This window comes from Anas acuta, chromosome 7 (assembly GCF_963932015.1).
Source record: "Anas acuta chromosome 7, bAnaAcu1.1, whole genome shotgun sequence".
In the NCBI taxonomy this organism is placed as follows: Eukaryota; Metazoa; Chordata; class Aves; order Anseriformes; family Anatidae; genus Anas; species Anas acuta.
This window is the reverse complement of record NC_088985.1, coordinates 4,641,943-4,659,463: the sequence shown is the minus strand read 5'-3', so window position 1 is coordinate 4,659,463 and position 17,521 is coordinate 4,641,943. Positions and strand designations below refer to the sequence as shown.

The following is a 17,521-nucleotide window of genomic DNA, read 5'->3' as shown; positions in this document are numbered from 1 at the left end:
GCTCCCCCCCACAGAAAAGCTATCGAGCCAGCCCAAACGGTACAGCGAGGAAAATTTAGGAGAGGGAGATCAAGCTTTGCAGCGTTTGTGCCATTCCCTGCCCCGCTGTGCCCCGAAAACTGCTCCCAAGCCCTGCGGTTTTGGCTGGACGTGGTTTCCTCCTGCGTCACGCAGCGAGCGATGCTCGCCTCCGCCGCTGCAGCATCTCGCTTTCCACCCAGCTCACCCCTGCTGGTTCTCTCAGAGTTTCCATCAGCAATTAAAGGCATTGAGCTGAGGCCTTCGGAACAATTTTTGTTTTGTTTTGTTTTGTTTTTCAGTATTTGACTGGGGGAAGCCTGGCTGCCCCGTGGATGGCAGAGGCACCAGCGGCCCCATGCCCCCGTGGCCAGATGCTGCTCAGCAGCCGGGGTGGGAGCACGGGTACTGCGGCTCTCTGCCCAAAATCTGCTTCAATAAACAAGCTGCGGGAGCAGGTAAACACGCCTGTGGCTGCACAGAAGTGGCCTTTGGAAGCTGGCAGCCACCACCGGCTTGGACACAACGCTCCTTTCTGCTGGCAGAGCGTGCAGCAGCCAGCGGGAGCCTGAAGCACTTACAGAAGTCACTGGGAAAAGGGAAAAATGGTTGAATTCCTGCAGGGAGGTTCCTGCTCTCCTCCTGCCCTGGGATGCTGTGTTTTGGGACAAAGCCAGAGCCCAAACGCTCAGAGCTCTCTTTGCATGCACTCTCCTCCCTCCCCGTGGAAATCCCTGCTCTCAGCTCCTTTTGGGAGGCAGATGGGAGGCAGCTGGCCAAGGGACCTCACAAACGCAGAGGTTTTCTCTCCCCCCTCCACTAAATAATTGGGGGTAAACCTCTTATTTTTCTCCCAGTCCTCGGGAGGAAGAGCCTCCCCGGGGAAGGGCGAGCCACGTGCCTGCACGATGCTGCTGGCGGCCGGGATGTCCTCGGGGACGCTGGCTTCGTAGCTGCTCTGCAGGAAGATGGGGCGGTTGTCGTTGACATCCAGCACGGTGACGAAGACGGTGGCGGTCCCCGTGCGACGGTTCCCCGTGGGGCCGTTGTCTGTAGGGGGGGGGAGAAAGCAGCAGGGGGGTTTGGTCACCCCCACCTCTTTGCACGGGGGGTGCCCAGCCTTCGGCAGCTCCACCAGTGTTCCTGTGTTAGCTGTGAGGTGCTGCCACCAAGCACGGGCGCTTCAGAGGTCGCAGGGACGGGGAGAAACCCTCACCGATGGCCTCCAGGATCAGAGCGTACGACGCCACCGTCTCCCTGTCCAGGCTCACGACCGTCCTCACCACCCCGTCCCTGAAGCCCACGCTGAATTTGCCATCCTGGTTTCCACCTGCAGCAAGGAACAAGGACCGGGACGTCGTCCTCACCAGGGCAGGGGAAAAAAAAAACACCCCAATGCGACACATCTGGGATGCCCCGACACAAACGCGCGTTGCTGGATGCCCTCCCAGCAGCATTAAGCTTGTCGGGGATGCTCAGGGGGAAAAGGTTTGCAAGCAGCAGCCCACCGAGAGCCCCTGGCAGAGCTGGAGCTGCAGTGGGGCTGTGCAGCAGAGGGCGATACCGCCCCAGTTTTGGGAACGCGAGCCACCCCGTGCTCTTAACCACCACGTCCCAAAAGCTGGGACTTCCCCTAAGCTGCACCCATTCCCCACGCTGGGTGCAGGAGTTTTGAGCCGAAAACATACCCGAACCTTTAGAGAAGCTCCCCAAATCCCCCCAAAAGCCAGCCTGGTGAAAATCAGCGGGAGAAAGGCTCCCCGTCTGGGTGAGCAGGGGGTGCCGTACCCGTGATGAAGTAGCTGAGCTCGGCGTTGAGCCCGACGTCGGCGTCCGTGCAGTTGAGCCGGACCACCTTGAAATCCCGGGCCACGTCCTCGGGCAGCGACACGTTGTAGACGGCTGGGAAGAAGGTGGGGCTCTCGTCGTTCACATCCAGCACTGCAAGAGGGAGAAGGGCTGAGCGTCCCCGGGGCTGCAGCCAGCTCCCCAAACCACCCCCCCGCTGCACCGAGCGTCCCGGAGCATCCCCTTGAGGATAACCCACAAATTTCGGGACCTTTGACGGTGAGGGTGCTGGTGGAGCTCTTGGAGGGCGCGCCGGCGTCGCTGGCCACCACCCGCAGGTAGTACTCGGCGATCTTCTCCCGGTCCAGCACGGCGGTGGAGGTGACGAGCCCGCTGGTGCTGTTGATGAGGAAATCCATGCGGGGCATCCCCACCTGCATGCGGTACGTCACCCGCCCGTTGGGGCCCTCGTCCAGGTCGATGGCCACCACCTGCGGGGAGAGGACGGAGGCAAGGGTGAGAACGGGGGGCGAGGAGTGCCATTTGTAAACCCCGAGCCTCGGAGATGCCAGCTTGGAAAAAAAAAGGGGCCTCGAGGCACCGCGGGGAGCGAGGGGTGGGATGCGCCCACCTGGAAGACGGAGGTGCCAGCGGGAAGCCCCTCGGCGATCTCGGCGGCGAAGGGCAGGTTTTGGAAGGTGGGGTCGTTGTCGTTGAGGTCCAGCAGGTTGACGAACACCGTGGCGCTGCTGGTGGCTCGCAGGGGCGGCCGCCCACCTGCGGGGGGACAGGGCAGGGGGCGAGGTCAGTGCCTCCTGCCCGAGGACGAGGTCCCCACGAAGGGATAACTCCTCGGGGGCAGGCAGGATGCTCTGTCCTTAACCTCGCACTTACAGTCGGTGACCGACACCACGATCCTGCGCATCAGCTCGGCCTCCTGCGGGTTGGGGTTCTCGCGGTCCAGCAGCACGCCCGAGGTGCGGATCTTGCCGCTGGTGCTGTTGAGGCTGTAAAACTTGTTGGGGGGGCGGATGCTGTACACCACCGTGCCGTTCTCCCCCAGGTCCGGGTCCACGGCCACCACCTGCAACACGGGGGAATTAAAACCAAGAGGCCGGCGAGGATCCGGGGCATAGCGTGGCTGAGCTGCGTTTCCATGACGCCTCGCGGGGACTGTGCGTCCCCAAGCGCTGTATTGAATTTCACCGAAATTGTCTTGCAAGCCCAGCAGGTGCTGGCATGGCAAGGGAGCCGTGAGCACGCAGCAGCCGCTGGCTTTTTGCTTTTTAACTAAAGGCAGCTAGAAATAGGCACCCTTCAGAAAAAGAAAATAAAGGGGACAAGGAGGCGTGCTAAGGAACTTGTGCTGCTGCGGAGGAAACGCTGGAAGCAATTCACTGGTGGAGTTCCCCTCCACGCCGGATATCTGGTGCTTTGCTGTTCCCTCCGTGATGTTTTAATTACCGGGAACATTTCCATAAAAACAAACTCAAACCCAACTTCGTTGCACTTTTAACTTCCCCAGCTCCTGCTGCTCATCCCAGCCGAACTCCCACCGTAGGGGTGAGAGTGATTAGCTCCCAGCCGCTAATTGGGAAGTCCATGACCACAGCCTTTATGGAGGCTCTCTGCCACCCTTTAAAGACATGGGGAGAGCACGGGGGGACCTGCAGGCTCCCCCAGGAGGGGCTGGGGGCTGCACGAGACCCCATGGAGACTTGACACCTCCCGCCTCGCCTGCCAGACCTTTTGGTCCCCTCCTCAGCATTTTCTCTCGCAGCCTTCCCTGTTACACCATTTTGTGGATTCTCCTCACTTTCCCCTCATTTATTTTCCGTTTCGTGCCCGTCATTTTTCTCCCGGCGTGATGGAGTGCAAGCCTCGTGCTCTCCTTCTCTTTTATTTCACCAGCGGGATTTGAAAGGCTGTAAATCAATGTCTTTCAGAGAGGTCCTTGAAGGAGGTCGCAGGCGAGGCTAAGAAAAGGAGGACTTGGCCAAAACCCACACAATTGGGGGAAAAAAAATAACCCTAGCAGAGCAGAAAAACACACGGGGTGGGCAGCGAGCAGGAACCTTAAGGACTGACATCTGCAAGGCTTGGGGAGGAAACCTGGCCGTGGGAGGAGGAGGAGGAGGAGGAGGCTTTGTCAGCTGCCTCCCCACGCACGTACCGTGGTGACATCCGAGTTGGGGGGGGTCATTTCCACCAGGTTGATGAAGTAGGGCTCGTCCTTCCACGTGGGGTAGTTGTCGTTGATGTCTAGCAGCGTGATGTTCACCTGCAAGGCAGAGCTCAGGTCAGCTGCCGCCACACCTGCACGAGCACTAGGGGTGGTGGTGGGTTATTTTATTTTTTTTTCCTTGCCCTAATTGCAGTCTGTGTTGCACAAAGCCTATTTTTGCCTTTCGGTGAAGGTATCAGGAGAGCATCCTCCCATCTGGAGCCCCGAAAGGGAACCCAGCACCCCAAGGTGTGTCCTGCCTCTGGGATGCTCCATGGGGAGCTTCCAGTTTCCAACCCGGATCCTACCCCTCCTGATGGCCCTCGGCATGGTGACAATTATTTCAGGGAACTCTTCGGCACAACCGAAATGTCCCTCTGTTCTGTGGGATATCCCTCCTACAACCCAGCCAGGCATTTGGGGAGAAGGAGAACCCAAACACAATGAAATGCTCCAATATGGGGCCATAGTGGTGGGTCCTTGGCCATGAGCGATGGGTCCTCGCCTTCTGACCTGATATTTCCAGAGGTTTTTAGAGCCCCTTTTGCAAACAAGAGGAATATCTGCGAGGGGCAAGGCAAAGCCACTGCCAGGAGGCTCCGATCTGCTGCACAATGGCCCACACCTCCACCAGACCCTTGCGAGGAGCCCACGAATCAAGGAAGCGGTTGGAAGCCCTTGATCCAGGCAGTGTGTGAATAGCAGTCATCAGGCACAACTCAGCGCTCCTGCAGGCTCTCCAACCAAGCATTTTCTCAAGAGGCACTGACAAAGGGAGCCGTGCTGCTGGAGGAACACGCTCCTGCTGCCGCGATCGCGCGGAGAGATGGACATGCAAAGCACTAGAAGGTCAAGTGGCGCCGCGGTACGTGGCTGGCCGGGATGGAGAGCCTCATTTCCAGACCTACACACCCCGGGGAGGCATTCTGCATGGGCTGTGGGCAGCACGAGGGGCACCAGGCTGTCCTGGGGAAGGTCCCGGGGCCAGCCCGCACTCACCATGGCAATGCCGGTCTTCTGGTGGTGCCCCACACCCCCATCCACGGCCCGGACGATGAGGATGTATTCGGATTTGGCCTCCCGGTCCAGCAGAGATGTGGTCGTGATCTCCCCTGCAGCCAGAGGGGAGGAAAGGGATGGGGGACGTTGTATGGTCACTTCCCACCCGGGGCTTGGGGAACGGCAGCACCAGTGGAAAAGGGGAGGCTCCAAAATGGAGACAGGAGGGGCCCTGGAAGGGGTTTACAGGCATCATCCTGTAAATACATGAAAAATACCCATTCCCTCCCTTCCTCCTGGGGGCTATGTGCTGTTTTGGGCTCCCCAAACCCCAAAAGAGCCTCTTCTTTGCATAGTGCCCAAGCTGCTCTACAGAGGCACTGGCACGCCATGGGAAAAGCTCATCCACGCAATGATTGGAGGGGCGAAACTAATCCCGGCAAGGGAAATTTGCAGGGCTAAAGGTCTTCCTAAAATACATCTGCCTCCAAACTCTCGTGGCACCGACTAATTCGTGCACTGAAAAAATTAATCACAGGACAAGTGGTTTGAGCGTACAGGTGTCGTAATGATGGATGGCTCCTGCCCGCAGACTGGCACCCAGCTGAGCTCAGCCTTGTAGGACAGGCTCAGAGCCTGGACTCGGAGCCCTGGTGGATAGCTCTTGGCTTCTCCAGTGTCCCAGGACACACCATCATCACCCCTTCCCTCCTTCCTAGACCCCCATGCGGAGCTTCACTTGGGGATGCTGGACAGATGGACAAAAGGAGCTCCTTGCTGCAGTGGCTGTAGCTTTGTCGGCATTCCTGCCCTTAATAAACCAAAAAGATGCCCATCAGAAAGGGAGCATTCATTCATTAGCCCTCTGGCTAATGCAAGCCCCAGCAGCCAAACCGCCAGCCTTTTCTCAGGGTCCCCTGGGACCTTCTGCTGGTGCCTCTCCCAAAACCTCCCCGGTGACCCAGCCTGGCCTCTCCTAAGCAGGCTGCTTGGGAAGGGGAAAACAAAAGGGAAGAAAACTGGGGGGAAAAATGAGGAATGGAGAAGAGCGAGCACGCGCACGGAGGCTCACCTGAGCGAGCGTTGATCCGAAAATGAGAGGAGCCCTCGAGGGAGTAGATGATCGACTCCTGCCCGTACTCCCTGGACCGGTCCAGGTCCGTGGCGTTGAGGAACAGCACGGTAGCACCTTGTAGTGGGGGAAAGAAACGAGGGCTGGAGGAGGCGTCCACCCCATCACCCTATCCCCCAGCAGTCCCCCATTGACTGAGGGGCTCCCCAAAAAATTGTCATGTGCCCCAGGCTGGCTGTAACACCCCCACGGCCCCAGGGGCTGCCTGGAGAGGAGCATGCCTCGTACCTGCCATGATGTCCTCCACGACGGCTATCACGTAGGAGGGCTTGCTGAACGTGGGCGGGTTGTCGTTCTCGTCCTGCAGCAAAGACAAGGGCGAGAATTTGGCTGGGAGGAGGGCGCTGAGCTGGGGGCAGTGTGAGGGGCTGCATCGCAAGACCAGCTCATGGGGGAAGGTGCAGAGGGCTGGGCACCAAATCCAGCAGCACAGCGAGCTGAGGATGGAGCTGCTGGGGTGTTAAAGCACTGCTGTGGGTTTTTGTTGTTGTGCTGGGGCTGCTCCAGAGATGTTTTCTCAGGCTCAGCTGCTCCTGCTGCCACCGAACTGGATATCAGAGGCAATTTCACGTGCCACCGATGCCCATCACACTGTAATTAAATTGCCATCCTCTGCTCCTGTTTCTGGAAGCAGGTGGGCTTTAGTCAGCCAGAGCAGCACCCAGCTCTCCCCGCCGGGGCAAGGAGGAAACTGCAACCAGCCCCAAGGCAAACCAGAGAAGGGGGAGCTGGAAATGGAGAGAGCTCACCCTCAGAGACCAGTTTAGGTGGATACAAAGCCAGGGCAGCTGCCACACCCTATCGTTAGCAGTCCTGAGTTAATCAGGCTGTGCCCAGCATCGCCACGGCACGGTGAGCCGGCTCCTGGAGAGGCAGGGGCTCATTTCTGGCCAGCTCTCCATCTGGGCAGGGTCATGGGAAGCCCGCTGCAGGACAGGGTTGGTTCCTCATCCCGCATGAAGCCCAAAAAGCCCTTCAAAAAGCTGCCTGCCCCAGGCGGGGTGTCAGTGAGCGAGGCAGAGGCTTATTAGCGCTGATATCTCCCCGGCTCCCGGCGCCGCGCGCGCTATTAGTTCTGACTCGGCGGCTCCCGCTACAAAGCGGATTGTCCCCTAATGGGAGATCTACAAGGCGAGTTTGACTTCTTTATTAAAAACCAACAACCAACGGAGGAAAAAAAAAAAATCCCCTCCCTCCCCACTTGCTATCGCTCTGCCTTTTCATGGCTCTTTTTTCCTGAAGTGCCGTTGTCAAACGCTTCCTCCCCATTTTCTTCCTATTCTCCCCATTATATATATATTTTTTACCCAGTTGAGAGAAAACCCTTTTGGTTGAGAGGCACAAAAGTGACGTCTACTTGAAAGCCACCAGCGGACAGTCAGCCAGGAGGCGATGACCAGCAGAAGCGTGCTCTTTGGGTAGACTTGCTCATGTTGAGCAACGTGGGGGCGAAGGTGTGTCCCTGACCACTGCTGCCCCCCGTGGGGCATCCCCCATGGGACATCCTTCACCTCGTACTTACAAACACCTCGATGGTGACGGGGACGGTGCTGTTGAGCGGTGGGTTGCCGGCGTCCTTGGCCATCACGGTCAAGTAGATGACCCCGTTGGCGACCTGCTCGTAGTCCAGGGGGTGGTTGACGCTTATCACTGGAAGGAAGCAAGGCGTGGTGCTCAGCACCGGGCGGGATGGGTTGGGGACAGCCCGCTGACACCACCTCGGTGCTCACCTCCGTACCCTTCCGACACCGTGATGTCGAAATACTCGCGGAAGGCGGACGCCTGCACGATGCTGTAGGTGATCTGGTTGTTGGGAGGCGAGTCCTCGTCGGACGCCTAGGTGTGACGGGAGGCAAGGGGTGAGCACGGGAGCTGCGCCCGGCCCCGCGAGGAGGGATGGTGGACGGGGACCTCGCCCCTGCTCGTCCCTCACCCGGAGCCGGACCACCTGGGTGACGGAGGGCTCGTTCTCCCGCAGCGCCCCCAGGTACGCCTCCTTCTGGAAGGTGGGCACGTTGTCGTTGACGTCCAGGACGTTGATCCTGGCGCGCCCCGCCGTCTCCTCCCCGCCGCCGTCCCGGGCGATGATGGTCAGGGTGTAGCGCTGCGTGGTCTCGAAGTCCAGCCGAGCCGTCAGCAGGATCACACCCGTGTCCTTGTCCAGGGAGAAACTGGGGGAAAAAAGGGGGCAAGCCCTGCTGACCACACGCTGGAGGTGGGGAGATGTTAGCCTGATGGTGGGACGAGTGGCACGTGCTCAAGGCAGCACAGTGCCTTTGTCCAGGTAGGACACCGCGGGCATCCCAAATTTGCCACGTGAGCTCTTGATGGGGTAGGAGGGGTTCAGAGGATCAACATTATCCCAGTGGTTCAGCCACTTACCGGTCGGGGTCATCGCTGAAGAAGTAGCTGACTTTCCCATAGGTGCCCACGTCATTGTCAGTTGCCTAAAAAAAAAAAAAAAAAAAAAAAAAGTTAGTTAATAAATGAAGCTACATATGGGAATTGCACACACCAGCGGCTCCATCACGACTCACGGAAAACCTTCATTTGCATTCTTGCCTAAAGAGGGTTCGTGTCTCTGCCAGGTGGCCTGCTCTGGGGCGGCTCGGTAGATGCTCAGCCCAGCCAACCCTCCACCTCCTCCAGCAGCATCCGCAGCAGATGCTGCCTCCAACATCCCCCCAAAACGGGTGTGCAAGCCCAAACTTCTTCTTCCTTCCCTCCCTACCTCCCTCGTCTCTCTGCCCACCTTGTACACTGCTGTTGAGCACCCGTTGGAGCTGGGGATCTTTGGGGGATCCTCGACTGGCCACCAGCTGGAGGTAGCATCCCTCCAGCGCCCAGCACCATCTCCAGAGACTCCACTGGTGGGGACTGTTGTGCCTCCTGACTTGCACCGACATGCTGAGCTAATCTGGGAAGCGGGCATGAAATAGGGCAATTTGAGGCAGATGAGAGTTTCAAGAAAATAGAGACAAAAGCTGTCTGCTGCGAGCAGCCCCCTTTCCAGAGAGGAGAGTCCAGCAGAGAAATTCTAATCAGAAAGCCACCAAATATGCACGGGAGAAGAAGGATGACCTGGGAAGCACAAATCCTGCCAGGCTTTGCCACGGGAAGGCTGTGCCTCCGGGCGAGGTGTGAGAGACTCGGTGTGCCAGCTCCAGAGGAGCGAGGTGAGATTTATGTGTGTTTTAAAGACTCTTCTCTAATGAATATATAAAATATGCATGAATGGAGGCAAGAAACAAGGGCCAGAAAATGTTATATTTAGATGAAGGAAGTGGAATATAAGCCCCAAAATATACCTCCCCCCCTTCCCCCCGGTATATTTTCTAAATTGAGTCCTGTCTGGATTACTTAGACACCACCAAGCCTCTGAAAAGGCAGGGTCAAAGACACATTTTATGTCCAGATACCATCAAGAGGCTGTATTTTAGGACTGGCATGGAGCACAACCCGCTCCCGAAACCCTCCTGATTTATCGACAGCCTTGGGTACCCTTGCCAGCAGAGCAGGAGTTTGAGCTCATCTCACTGCCCCCCCACCTGCCATGCCAGGGGGTGAAAGTGTGAAAACTCGCCCAAATTCACTCATTTTCCCCCCAAAATGCTTCCCTACCCTGGCTGGTAAATCATTGCTGCTTCACGCCAGCTGAAGCGTGTCCTGGTGGAGCTGACCTTCCAGCCTGACCCATTTTGCTGATTTTCCTCCCCACCGCTCAGACTTGATTTCTATTTGTGCACGCTGGACTCGGCCAAACACAGCAAACCTACCCAAATCCACCCTGCCTGCAGCCATCCCCCTTGGGCCAGCTGCTCCTTGGAGGACACCGGCGGAGATGCCCCTTCCCTTGGGCACCTCAGCATCACCTGGGACCTCAACTTTCCAGCCAGGATTTTTCCCAGGCTCTGTGTCTGTGCTCACAGCCCTAGGTCCCATTAATCCCTAACTGCTTGGGCCAAGAGAGGCATTTTCCACGCACCTGGATCGGCCGGTGATGAGATAATGATTTACAGGGGACCTGCCAGGACCACAAAGCACAGGCAAAACTAATTCCCTTCATTTGGCCCCGTGCGATTGCACTTGTAAGTGCTTATTGCAGTGACAGACAATGCCGGGAAAGTGTAATTTTCTGCTGCTGGGCTAAAAAAATATAGGGAAGGAGGAAGGTGAAGAGAAGGTCAGCGCAGAGCTGTGCGGCACACAGGGCCAGCAGCCCTTGGTGATGCTGCTGGGCCAGATGAAAGTGCCACCAAGGCAAACCAAGGCACGGCGACGGTGCCAGGGGGCCTGATTCTGCCCCATACTGCCGGGTGAGCTCCGTTTGCACCAGAGAAGGTGGGAGGTGGTCGTGCTTGATGGCTCTGTTGGTGCTGGGCAGGAGGTGATGTACTCACCTGCAAGAGGGAATATGTAAAAAGCTCAAGCCACGTGCGTTAAGCACGTTTAATTTGGGATCCTTGCGCATTTCCGCATTACCAAACTTTTTACCTCTATAGGGCAGAAAAGATGCTCGGATGCTCGAACCCAGCGGGGTGGTAACACGCACGTGCCTGCAAAGCGATCCTGAGACAGAATGAGAAGAGCCAAAATCCTGGTGGTTTCACAGGGCTTTTTGCAATGTTTCCCTGCAGATCGGTCCCCTCACCACCCGGTCCCCTGCGGCACCCAGGCTGGGGAGGAGAAGCATCTGGCTGGAAGTTTCCCTGGGCTCTACCTCAAGCAGCCATCAAATGGCTTTGGCGGCTGCTCGCCTCCTGCCCGGAATATTAAAAGGGGATTTGCCCGCTGGAGCCTGCAAAGGGCAGGATGAAAGCACAGGTCCACAGCTGTCCTTTCACGAGCTGTCACCGGTGCAGAGCTTTGCTCAAAACCACATTTACGCAGCACAACTCAGGGAGAGTCCCGGGAAGAGGCAGTGGGGATAACCCACAGGATCCACCGCAGGGATGCTGCAGGTGATGCCGACCCCAAACACACAGCCCAGACCTCCGTCCCACAAATATTTCACCCCTCTCCCTTTCACCCCATGAGCTCCCCCCGCATCCATCCTTCCCCACCCCGCCAGGCGAGCGGCTCTGCCCTCCTGCGCGGATCCGCGGGAGAGGGCACGCCGCGCAATTTGTTCGGGAAACAATGGCAATGTTTGACATGTCGTAAGGATTGATGGAGCAGAAATTTACATGGGAGAATTCATTTTTAAACAGCTCCACGGAGCCCCGGCGCTTCGCTGGTAATGGTTTCGACATTCATCATCCGCGCGCGCCGAGCCCCACTGAACGACTCCGCAAACTACCCGAGATTAACTCTGCTCGCAGCAGCTCGGCGGGATGAGCAGGGATGTGCTTAAAGAGACAAAAGCCGTGCACGCCGATCTGCCGACCAAAAAAATGCAATAAGCCACCAAAACCTGCTGGAGGGGGGAGAGGAGAAGCCCAAAATCACAATAAGCCACCAAAACCTGCTGGAGAGGGGAGAGAAAAAGCCTACGCCGGGGTGTGTTGCTCCTTGTTGGGGTTGAAGGATGAGCAACGGAGGGTCAGTACCCAGTGGCTGCAGGGCAGGGGTGGCCAGAAGCCCATCACAAGGCTGATTTGGGTCTGTCTGGATGGGGATGGGATGGGATGGGTGAATGCTGGGGCTCCCATGGGCTCCCCAGGAGCGGGTCACGGCTCTGCCCGTGCTCCTCTGCTACCTTTGTTTCCCGGCCTCATCCCCCCTTACCCTGCACTCAGAATCCAGGAAATAAAAATTGATGGGGAGCAAATTGCTTTGGCCAGGAGCTCGCTGCTTAAAAGAGTCGTAGCAGGAAAGCAATTACCCGACGTCAGAAAGCTGTCAGGGCGCCGCACTGACCGGCCGTGATTCTCGCCTGCCTGCCTCGCCGGGCAGGCACAGGGACAAGGGGCTGGCAAGGCAGTGTCCCTACACCAAATATCAGAGCCACCCAAACCTGCTAAGGGAACCAGAGGCTCTTCTAAAATGCCAGCTCTGGCCTTCAGAGCGAGGGAATAGCAGCCAAGCCCTGGCTGCATCCTGCACGGTGATTTGGGGCGCAAAGGAGGGAGAGATAAGGCGTGGAGTTGCCACGAGAAGTAACCACCGGGCTGCAAAGCCGGATGGAGGAAGCTGGTGGAAAACCTGCTTAAAGCACCGGCTTCCCAGATGGAAGCTGCTTTTTCCCCAGCCTGGCGGGAGGCGGCAATCAGGCAGCCGTGATTAGGCGCGACGGAGGGATGGAGGCGAGGAGTGAGCGGGGAGATGCCCAGCCGCCCCGAGCAGGGCTTCAATCGCCGCTAACGACCCCAGAGGGCTCTGGGGGGGGGGGAAAAATAGCCAATCAACCCCCCTGGGAACAGCAGAGCCTTCCCCACCTCTCCTCCAGGCTCCTTGATTGTGTTTTCTAACAGCATCCCTGCAGCAGCAGCGCCTCGCCGGCCAGGTTAACACTTGCCTGGGCGGCCGTGCTTTAGTGGCCGGAGAGCACAGGCTCAGCCGTGAGCCAAGGGACACTCTGTGCTGAACCCTGCCCTTTAGCACGAGCCCCAGACACGATATTTTGTCCCCCTGTCCCACCCCCAAGGTGACACCAAGCCGGCCGAGGTGCCCTCCCGGGTGGGTTTTGCTGGAGTGCGGCGGCGGCGCCGGGCGCGAGTCCCCCCGCTAATGAGCCGGATTGATTTCATATTCTCCTGTTGTCCGCCCAAATGGCAAGCGGCACGTCTGATGGATTAAATAACCACACAATTGCCTGGCTGACATCTCAATCACCGCGCCGGTAGGTCGCTAATGAATTTTACGGCCCAGCAAAACGAGAGAAATTAAGGTCAGAGTCCGATGCAGGAAATATAAATCCCTGGTGAGCTCTGAAACATTCCCAGTGCCCCCCCTGCCCGCAGCCCCATCTCCCTTTTTAGTTCAACAAGGGGTAGCAAGCCGAAAATGCATCCCTGAGAGCTGGAGGCACTCCTAGAGAGACCAAGGGAGATGCTCCTCGTTCATCCCGAAGAGGAACATGCTCCAGGAGGACACCTCATTCCTTCCCCAGGGACCCCGAATAGCACCCCAGCCTCCACCACACAGCACGGAGCCTTTTAGGTGCTGCAGAGCCTCGGTTTTGCCGCCGTGCCTGTCCCTTTTTGGGGGCTGCGGTTCCTTTTTTGCCACCTCTGCACTTTGCAGCCGCGCATTTATCCTGACAGCTCCATCAGGACGCGGCGCGGCTGCGAAAGCTGCAATAAGTGTCTCTCTCCTCGGCTGTCATGATTCCTATTCCACCCCATTTCGGTCTTACGGATTGATATTTAGATTAAAGAGATAAACACAGCCAAAGAGCACTGGGCCCTGACAGCAAGACGAGGACTTCAGATCCGTCAATCACGCTGCTACCTGGAAACCTCCTCCTCCCTTTCCCTGTATGTACAGAGCCGAACCGAGAGGAATATTTAAAAGGAACAAGGAGTGTGAGCAGGTTTCTTAAAAAAAGGGGGCAGGCACAAAGCAGAAAAGCCGCTCATGTTTAACTTTCCAGGCAATTTGGAATCGCCTGCTTTGATTATTTAACTATTTACTGTTTCACGTATGTGCTGCTGGCCTCTCCTCGCGCAGATAAAGGATTCAATTTTCTCCTGAGCGCCGGGGAAATTGGACGTGATTTCGCTCTGTTTAAGCACAGCTGGAGCGGGGGCGCACGGGGGGCTTGCGAACAACGGGCCTGACAAAGATGCTAACGGGGAGGGCTGGCGCTGACATTCGCCCCACCTTGTCACCTCCTGTCCCCATCTGCAGGCACGTGAGCTCTCACCCCGACCCGATAAATCCCAAATATTTCCACGGCCCTGCCAGAGGCTTCCCAGCAAGGATGAGCTGCCCCAAAATGGGTCCGTCCCACGCCTCCACCCCACAGCTGGGAGCCTGGAGGAGGGAGAGGGCACGGGGCAGGCTCTGATTGAGAGTGATTTGCATGTTAAATAGCGGCTTATTGACGTCCAGGCTGGGAAAACCACGTTATTACTTTCCTGCTGCCTGGCGTTCACGGCTGGGTGGAAAGAAGGGAAGGGAAATCAGGGCGGGATCGATTTTCCCGTCCCCGACGCGAGGCCGAAGAGAGATCGAAGCAGCGGCAGCCAACTGACAGCTGGGTGGGGAAGGAGAGAAACTTTGCCAAGCAAATTAAAGGTTGCTTAAATGAGGAGAGTAACGGAAGGTTAATTAGCACATTTACTTCATTAGGCTCTTACTAACAAGGTTTCTCCCAGGGAAGCGCGGTGGCAAAAGGGGGGAGCTGGGGCGAGGTCTGGGGGCTGCTGCTGAAGACCTATGGGGAAAGCAAACCCAAAGCCTCAAACCCCACCATCGGGGGGTGTTTTAGGGCTCTGCAAAGCCTCAGCAGCCCCTCGGATGGCTCCTGGGGGCTGGAGGCTGTGGGGAAGCATCACCGGGCCCAGCTTGCCAGCTCCATCCCTGGAGGACCAGACTGGGGTGACCAGAGGGCTCGGAGAAGTCGGATTACTTCCCACGTTTCCCCAGAGAACTGTTTTCCTCCAGGCCCTTCAAGGCAAACGAGAGGCATTGTCGTGGTTAAAAAAAAAAAAAAAAAAAAAAACACAACAAGTTCCTCGCTGTTTGTTTGGGCTTTAACGATTTTGGTTATCGGAGCTTTTCAGGAGGGCTTGGCGGTGCAGATCTGTAGGATACGAGCAGCTTAAGGAGACCTCCCACCCCTTAATTCCCACCTCCCGCTGCCTCGTCTTACTGCCCTTCCCCATCCCTCCAGGTCTAACAAACACAGCAGCAAGTGAGCAGGAGACGCGTGCCCCCCCCTCCGAACGCACAGGAGGGGATGCTGAGCCCCCTGCTCCTCTCCTTGGAAGCTCGGGGTCTTGGTGGCCCTACGAGCGAGGTCCCACAGCTTCTTCCACCCCAAAAAGCTTCTCAGCTGAAAGATCCCTTCTGGTGCCCACAGCCCACGTCCCAAAGGAGCCCCAAAAGGGTTGTCCCCAACCCCATCAGCATGATGAGAGGCTTGGGATGCCCAACAGACCTCTAGGGCTGGGAAAAAAGGAGCGGAGACCTCCACACCCATCGGTCACAGCCCCGCAGCTTGGAGCAGAGGGAATTCATCCTTCCCCACAACAGATTTATCCCTTTGTGGGCCGAGAGCATCCCTCGTACCAAGAAAGCCACCAGCTGCGCTCGGCCGGGGGTGTCAGGCACCCCGGTTAATTTAGGGTGCAGCATATGCTCCCGGCGCCTCTCGCTCCCGGAGGGCACGAAGTTATATACCGGCTGCCTGCTTGCTCAAGAAGTGTGAAATTCTTTCCCTGACCTTTACTGTAACGTTATTAAAAGGTTTCATGGCCAGTTGTTTCAGAAAAAAAAATAATAATATTTCAATATCTGTTGGTAGCTGGGGCAGAACTGGGAGAGGGAAGTTTGGGAGGGAAGAGGCTCAGGCACGGGTGGGAAACCGGGGGGGCTTTCCCTCGAAGCCAGACCCTCCAGATGTTCCCCTGCTAGCAAGCAGCTCCCCGAATCCGTATGATAAATGCATCTCATGGATGGAATTAAACAGATGGATGGATGGATGGATGGGCAGGGAGAGGAGGGGATGCGAAGCGGAGAATGGAGAGCAGGCAAAAACCTTAGAGGGCGAACGAGGCTGAGCGATGCTGGAAGGGACCCAGCAGTGCCCGAGGAGCCTGGGGGACACAGATCTGACCCCACAGCAGCAAAGGGAAGGGCAGGGAGCAGGAGGCAGCAGCGGCTGCCTGCTCCTGGGGTTGTTCCAGGGCTGATTTATAGGGTAACAAGCACGGTTAGGGGCTGAAATGCTGCGGAGACGCGTGGCCGTTTGTCACTGCAAACGGAGTCTCCTTTTGCCCAGTTTTTTCAGCGGTGGCAGCCTCATGTCCAGCATCCCTGCGGTGTCTGGGACGGTTTGGGAAAGCCGCATCCCGCAGCAGGAGGAGGAGGAGCCCGAGGGCTGTGAGAAGTTTGGGATCAGCTGGGAGGGCCAAGCTGGATTTCAGTGCTAATTGCATCCATTCTGATTTATCACGGAGGATTCAACTCCTGGCGGTTTTGCGTGTGCTCCGAAATGCTGGCATAGCTGGAAGTTGGGGGGAGAGGAGAGGCAGTAACAACCTCATTGTTCAGAGCCTGACGGCCTGACTAGCTCAACATCTGCTTGAAATATTAATAACTGTCAGATGGGAACAGCTCGGGGGCTCTGTGCAGTTTCACACCATCTGTTTGTAGAGTAAACACACTTACACACCCAACCCTTTTGTCAGGGCTTTTCTTCTTGGGATGGGCAGGCAGCTACGGAGGGACCGCGACCGCTTCACCCCAAAGCATCGCATGGCTTTTGGTGCTCCTCTTTGGGATATTTTTTATCCTGGAGGAGCACCAACAGCAGCACTCCACATCACTTCAACCTACCCCATCCCACGCTCCGCGCCCCGCTTTCCCCATCCCTTCCTTGGCTCACCACGATTTGCTCACCACGCGTGGGATCTGCAACTGGGATGCTCCTACTCACGTGGACCTGCAGCACGGTGGTGCCCACGGTGGCGTTTTCAGGGAGGCTGACGTTGTAGAGGGGCTTGCTGAAGACGGGCCGGTTGTCGTTCTCGTTGAGGAGGTTGATCTTCACGCGCGCGAAGCCGACGTGGTCAGGGATGCTCTCGTTTGCAAAGAGCTGGGTGGGGAGGCAAGGGGAGAGTTGGAACTTCTGCAAAATTACCCATTTCTAAAAAAAAAATTAATGCAGAAAATAACTCCCTCCCTCTTGGCTGTAGCCAACCTCAATGGTTTACACCCCATCACCCTATCCCTCGCGCCGCCGTTGCGGCCGTACCGAAAACTCGTAGCGGGGAATGGTCTCGAAGTCCAGCGGCACGGCCACGCGGACACGGATGTCCGCCTTCCCCTGGATGGAGGTGGGCGAGATGATGAAGTGGTTGGAGTTGTTGCCCACCAGGTAGACCTCAAAAACGCTGTTGGGGCCCTGAAAGGGAGAAGAGGAAGGCCGGTTACCCGAGGCGCACAGCTCGGTGCCAGCCTCAAGGACTCCTTGTTGTTTTTTTTTTTTTTTTGATGCTTGACCACTGAGAGCTGCTGACCCGAGCAGCATCCCTGCTCGCCCTCCTCCCCGCAAAACCGTGCTGCATCTCCTCCACGAGTCCCGTGCCTCTCCTGGGGTCCCTGCGGCACGCGAAAGCCCCTTTTTGTGGCAGCGAGATGCGAGGGATTTGCTGGGAATCCAGCGAGGAGCGCGTTAGTTGGAGGCGCGAGATAAAAGTTGAAACATCAAAAGAAACCCGAATGTTTGCAGGGAGGGAGCTGGGTGGATT

The 17,521-nt window shown here is 57.3% G+C and overlaps 1 protein-coding gene across 9 annotated transcripts in view; it reads right to left on the bottom strand.

Moving 5' to 3' along the window:
- Window positions 1-17,521, bottom strand: part of CDH23 (cadherin related 23) — a 125,324-nt gene that overhangs the window by 32,036 nt on the left and 75,767 nt on the right. For all 9 annotated transcript variants that reach the window (XM_068689166.1, XM_068689173.1, XM_068689165.1 and 6 more), the window contains 16 exons: window positions 17,026-17,175; window positions 16,708-16,866; window positions 8,544-8,608; window positions 8,095-8,332; window positions 7,892-7,997; window positions 7,684-7,811; window positions 6,390-6,462; window positions 6,102-6,218; window positions 5,030-5,142; window positions 3,980-4,087; window positions 2,701-2,890; window positions 2,438-2,583; window positions 2,078-2,297; window positions 1,807-1,959; window positions 1,235-1,348; window positions 920-1,068 (listed from right to left, as the gene is read on the bottom strand). In XM_068689166.1, the coding sequence (XP_068545267.1) occupies window positions 920-1,068; window positions 1,235-1,348; window positions 1,807-1,959; window positions 2,078-2,297; window positions 2,438-2,583; window positions 2,701-2,890; window positions 3,980-4,087; window positions 5,030-5,142; window positions 6,102-6,218; window positions 6,390-6,462; window positions 7,684-7,811; window positions 7,892-7,997; window positions 8,095-8,332; window positions 8,544-8,608; window positions 16,708-16,866; window positions 17,026-17,175 (2,229 nt within the window). The remainder of the gene's footprint in view (window positions 1-919; window positions 1,069-1,234; window positions 1,349-1,806; window positions 1,960-2,077; window positions 2,298-2,437; window positions 2,584-2,700; window positions 2,891-3,979; window positions 4,088-5,029; window positions 5,143-6,101; window positions 6,219-6,389; window positions 6,463-7,683; window positions 7,812-7,891; window positions 7,998-8,094; window positions 8,333-8,543; window positions 8,609-16,707; window positions 16,867-17,025; window positions 17,176-17,521) is intronic.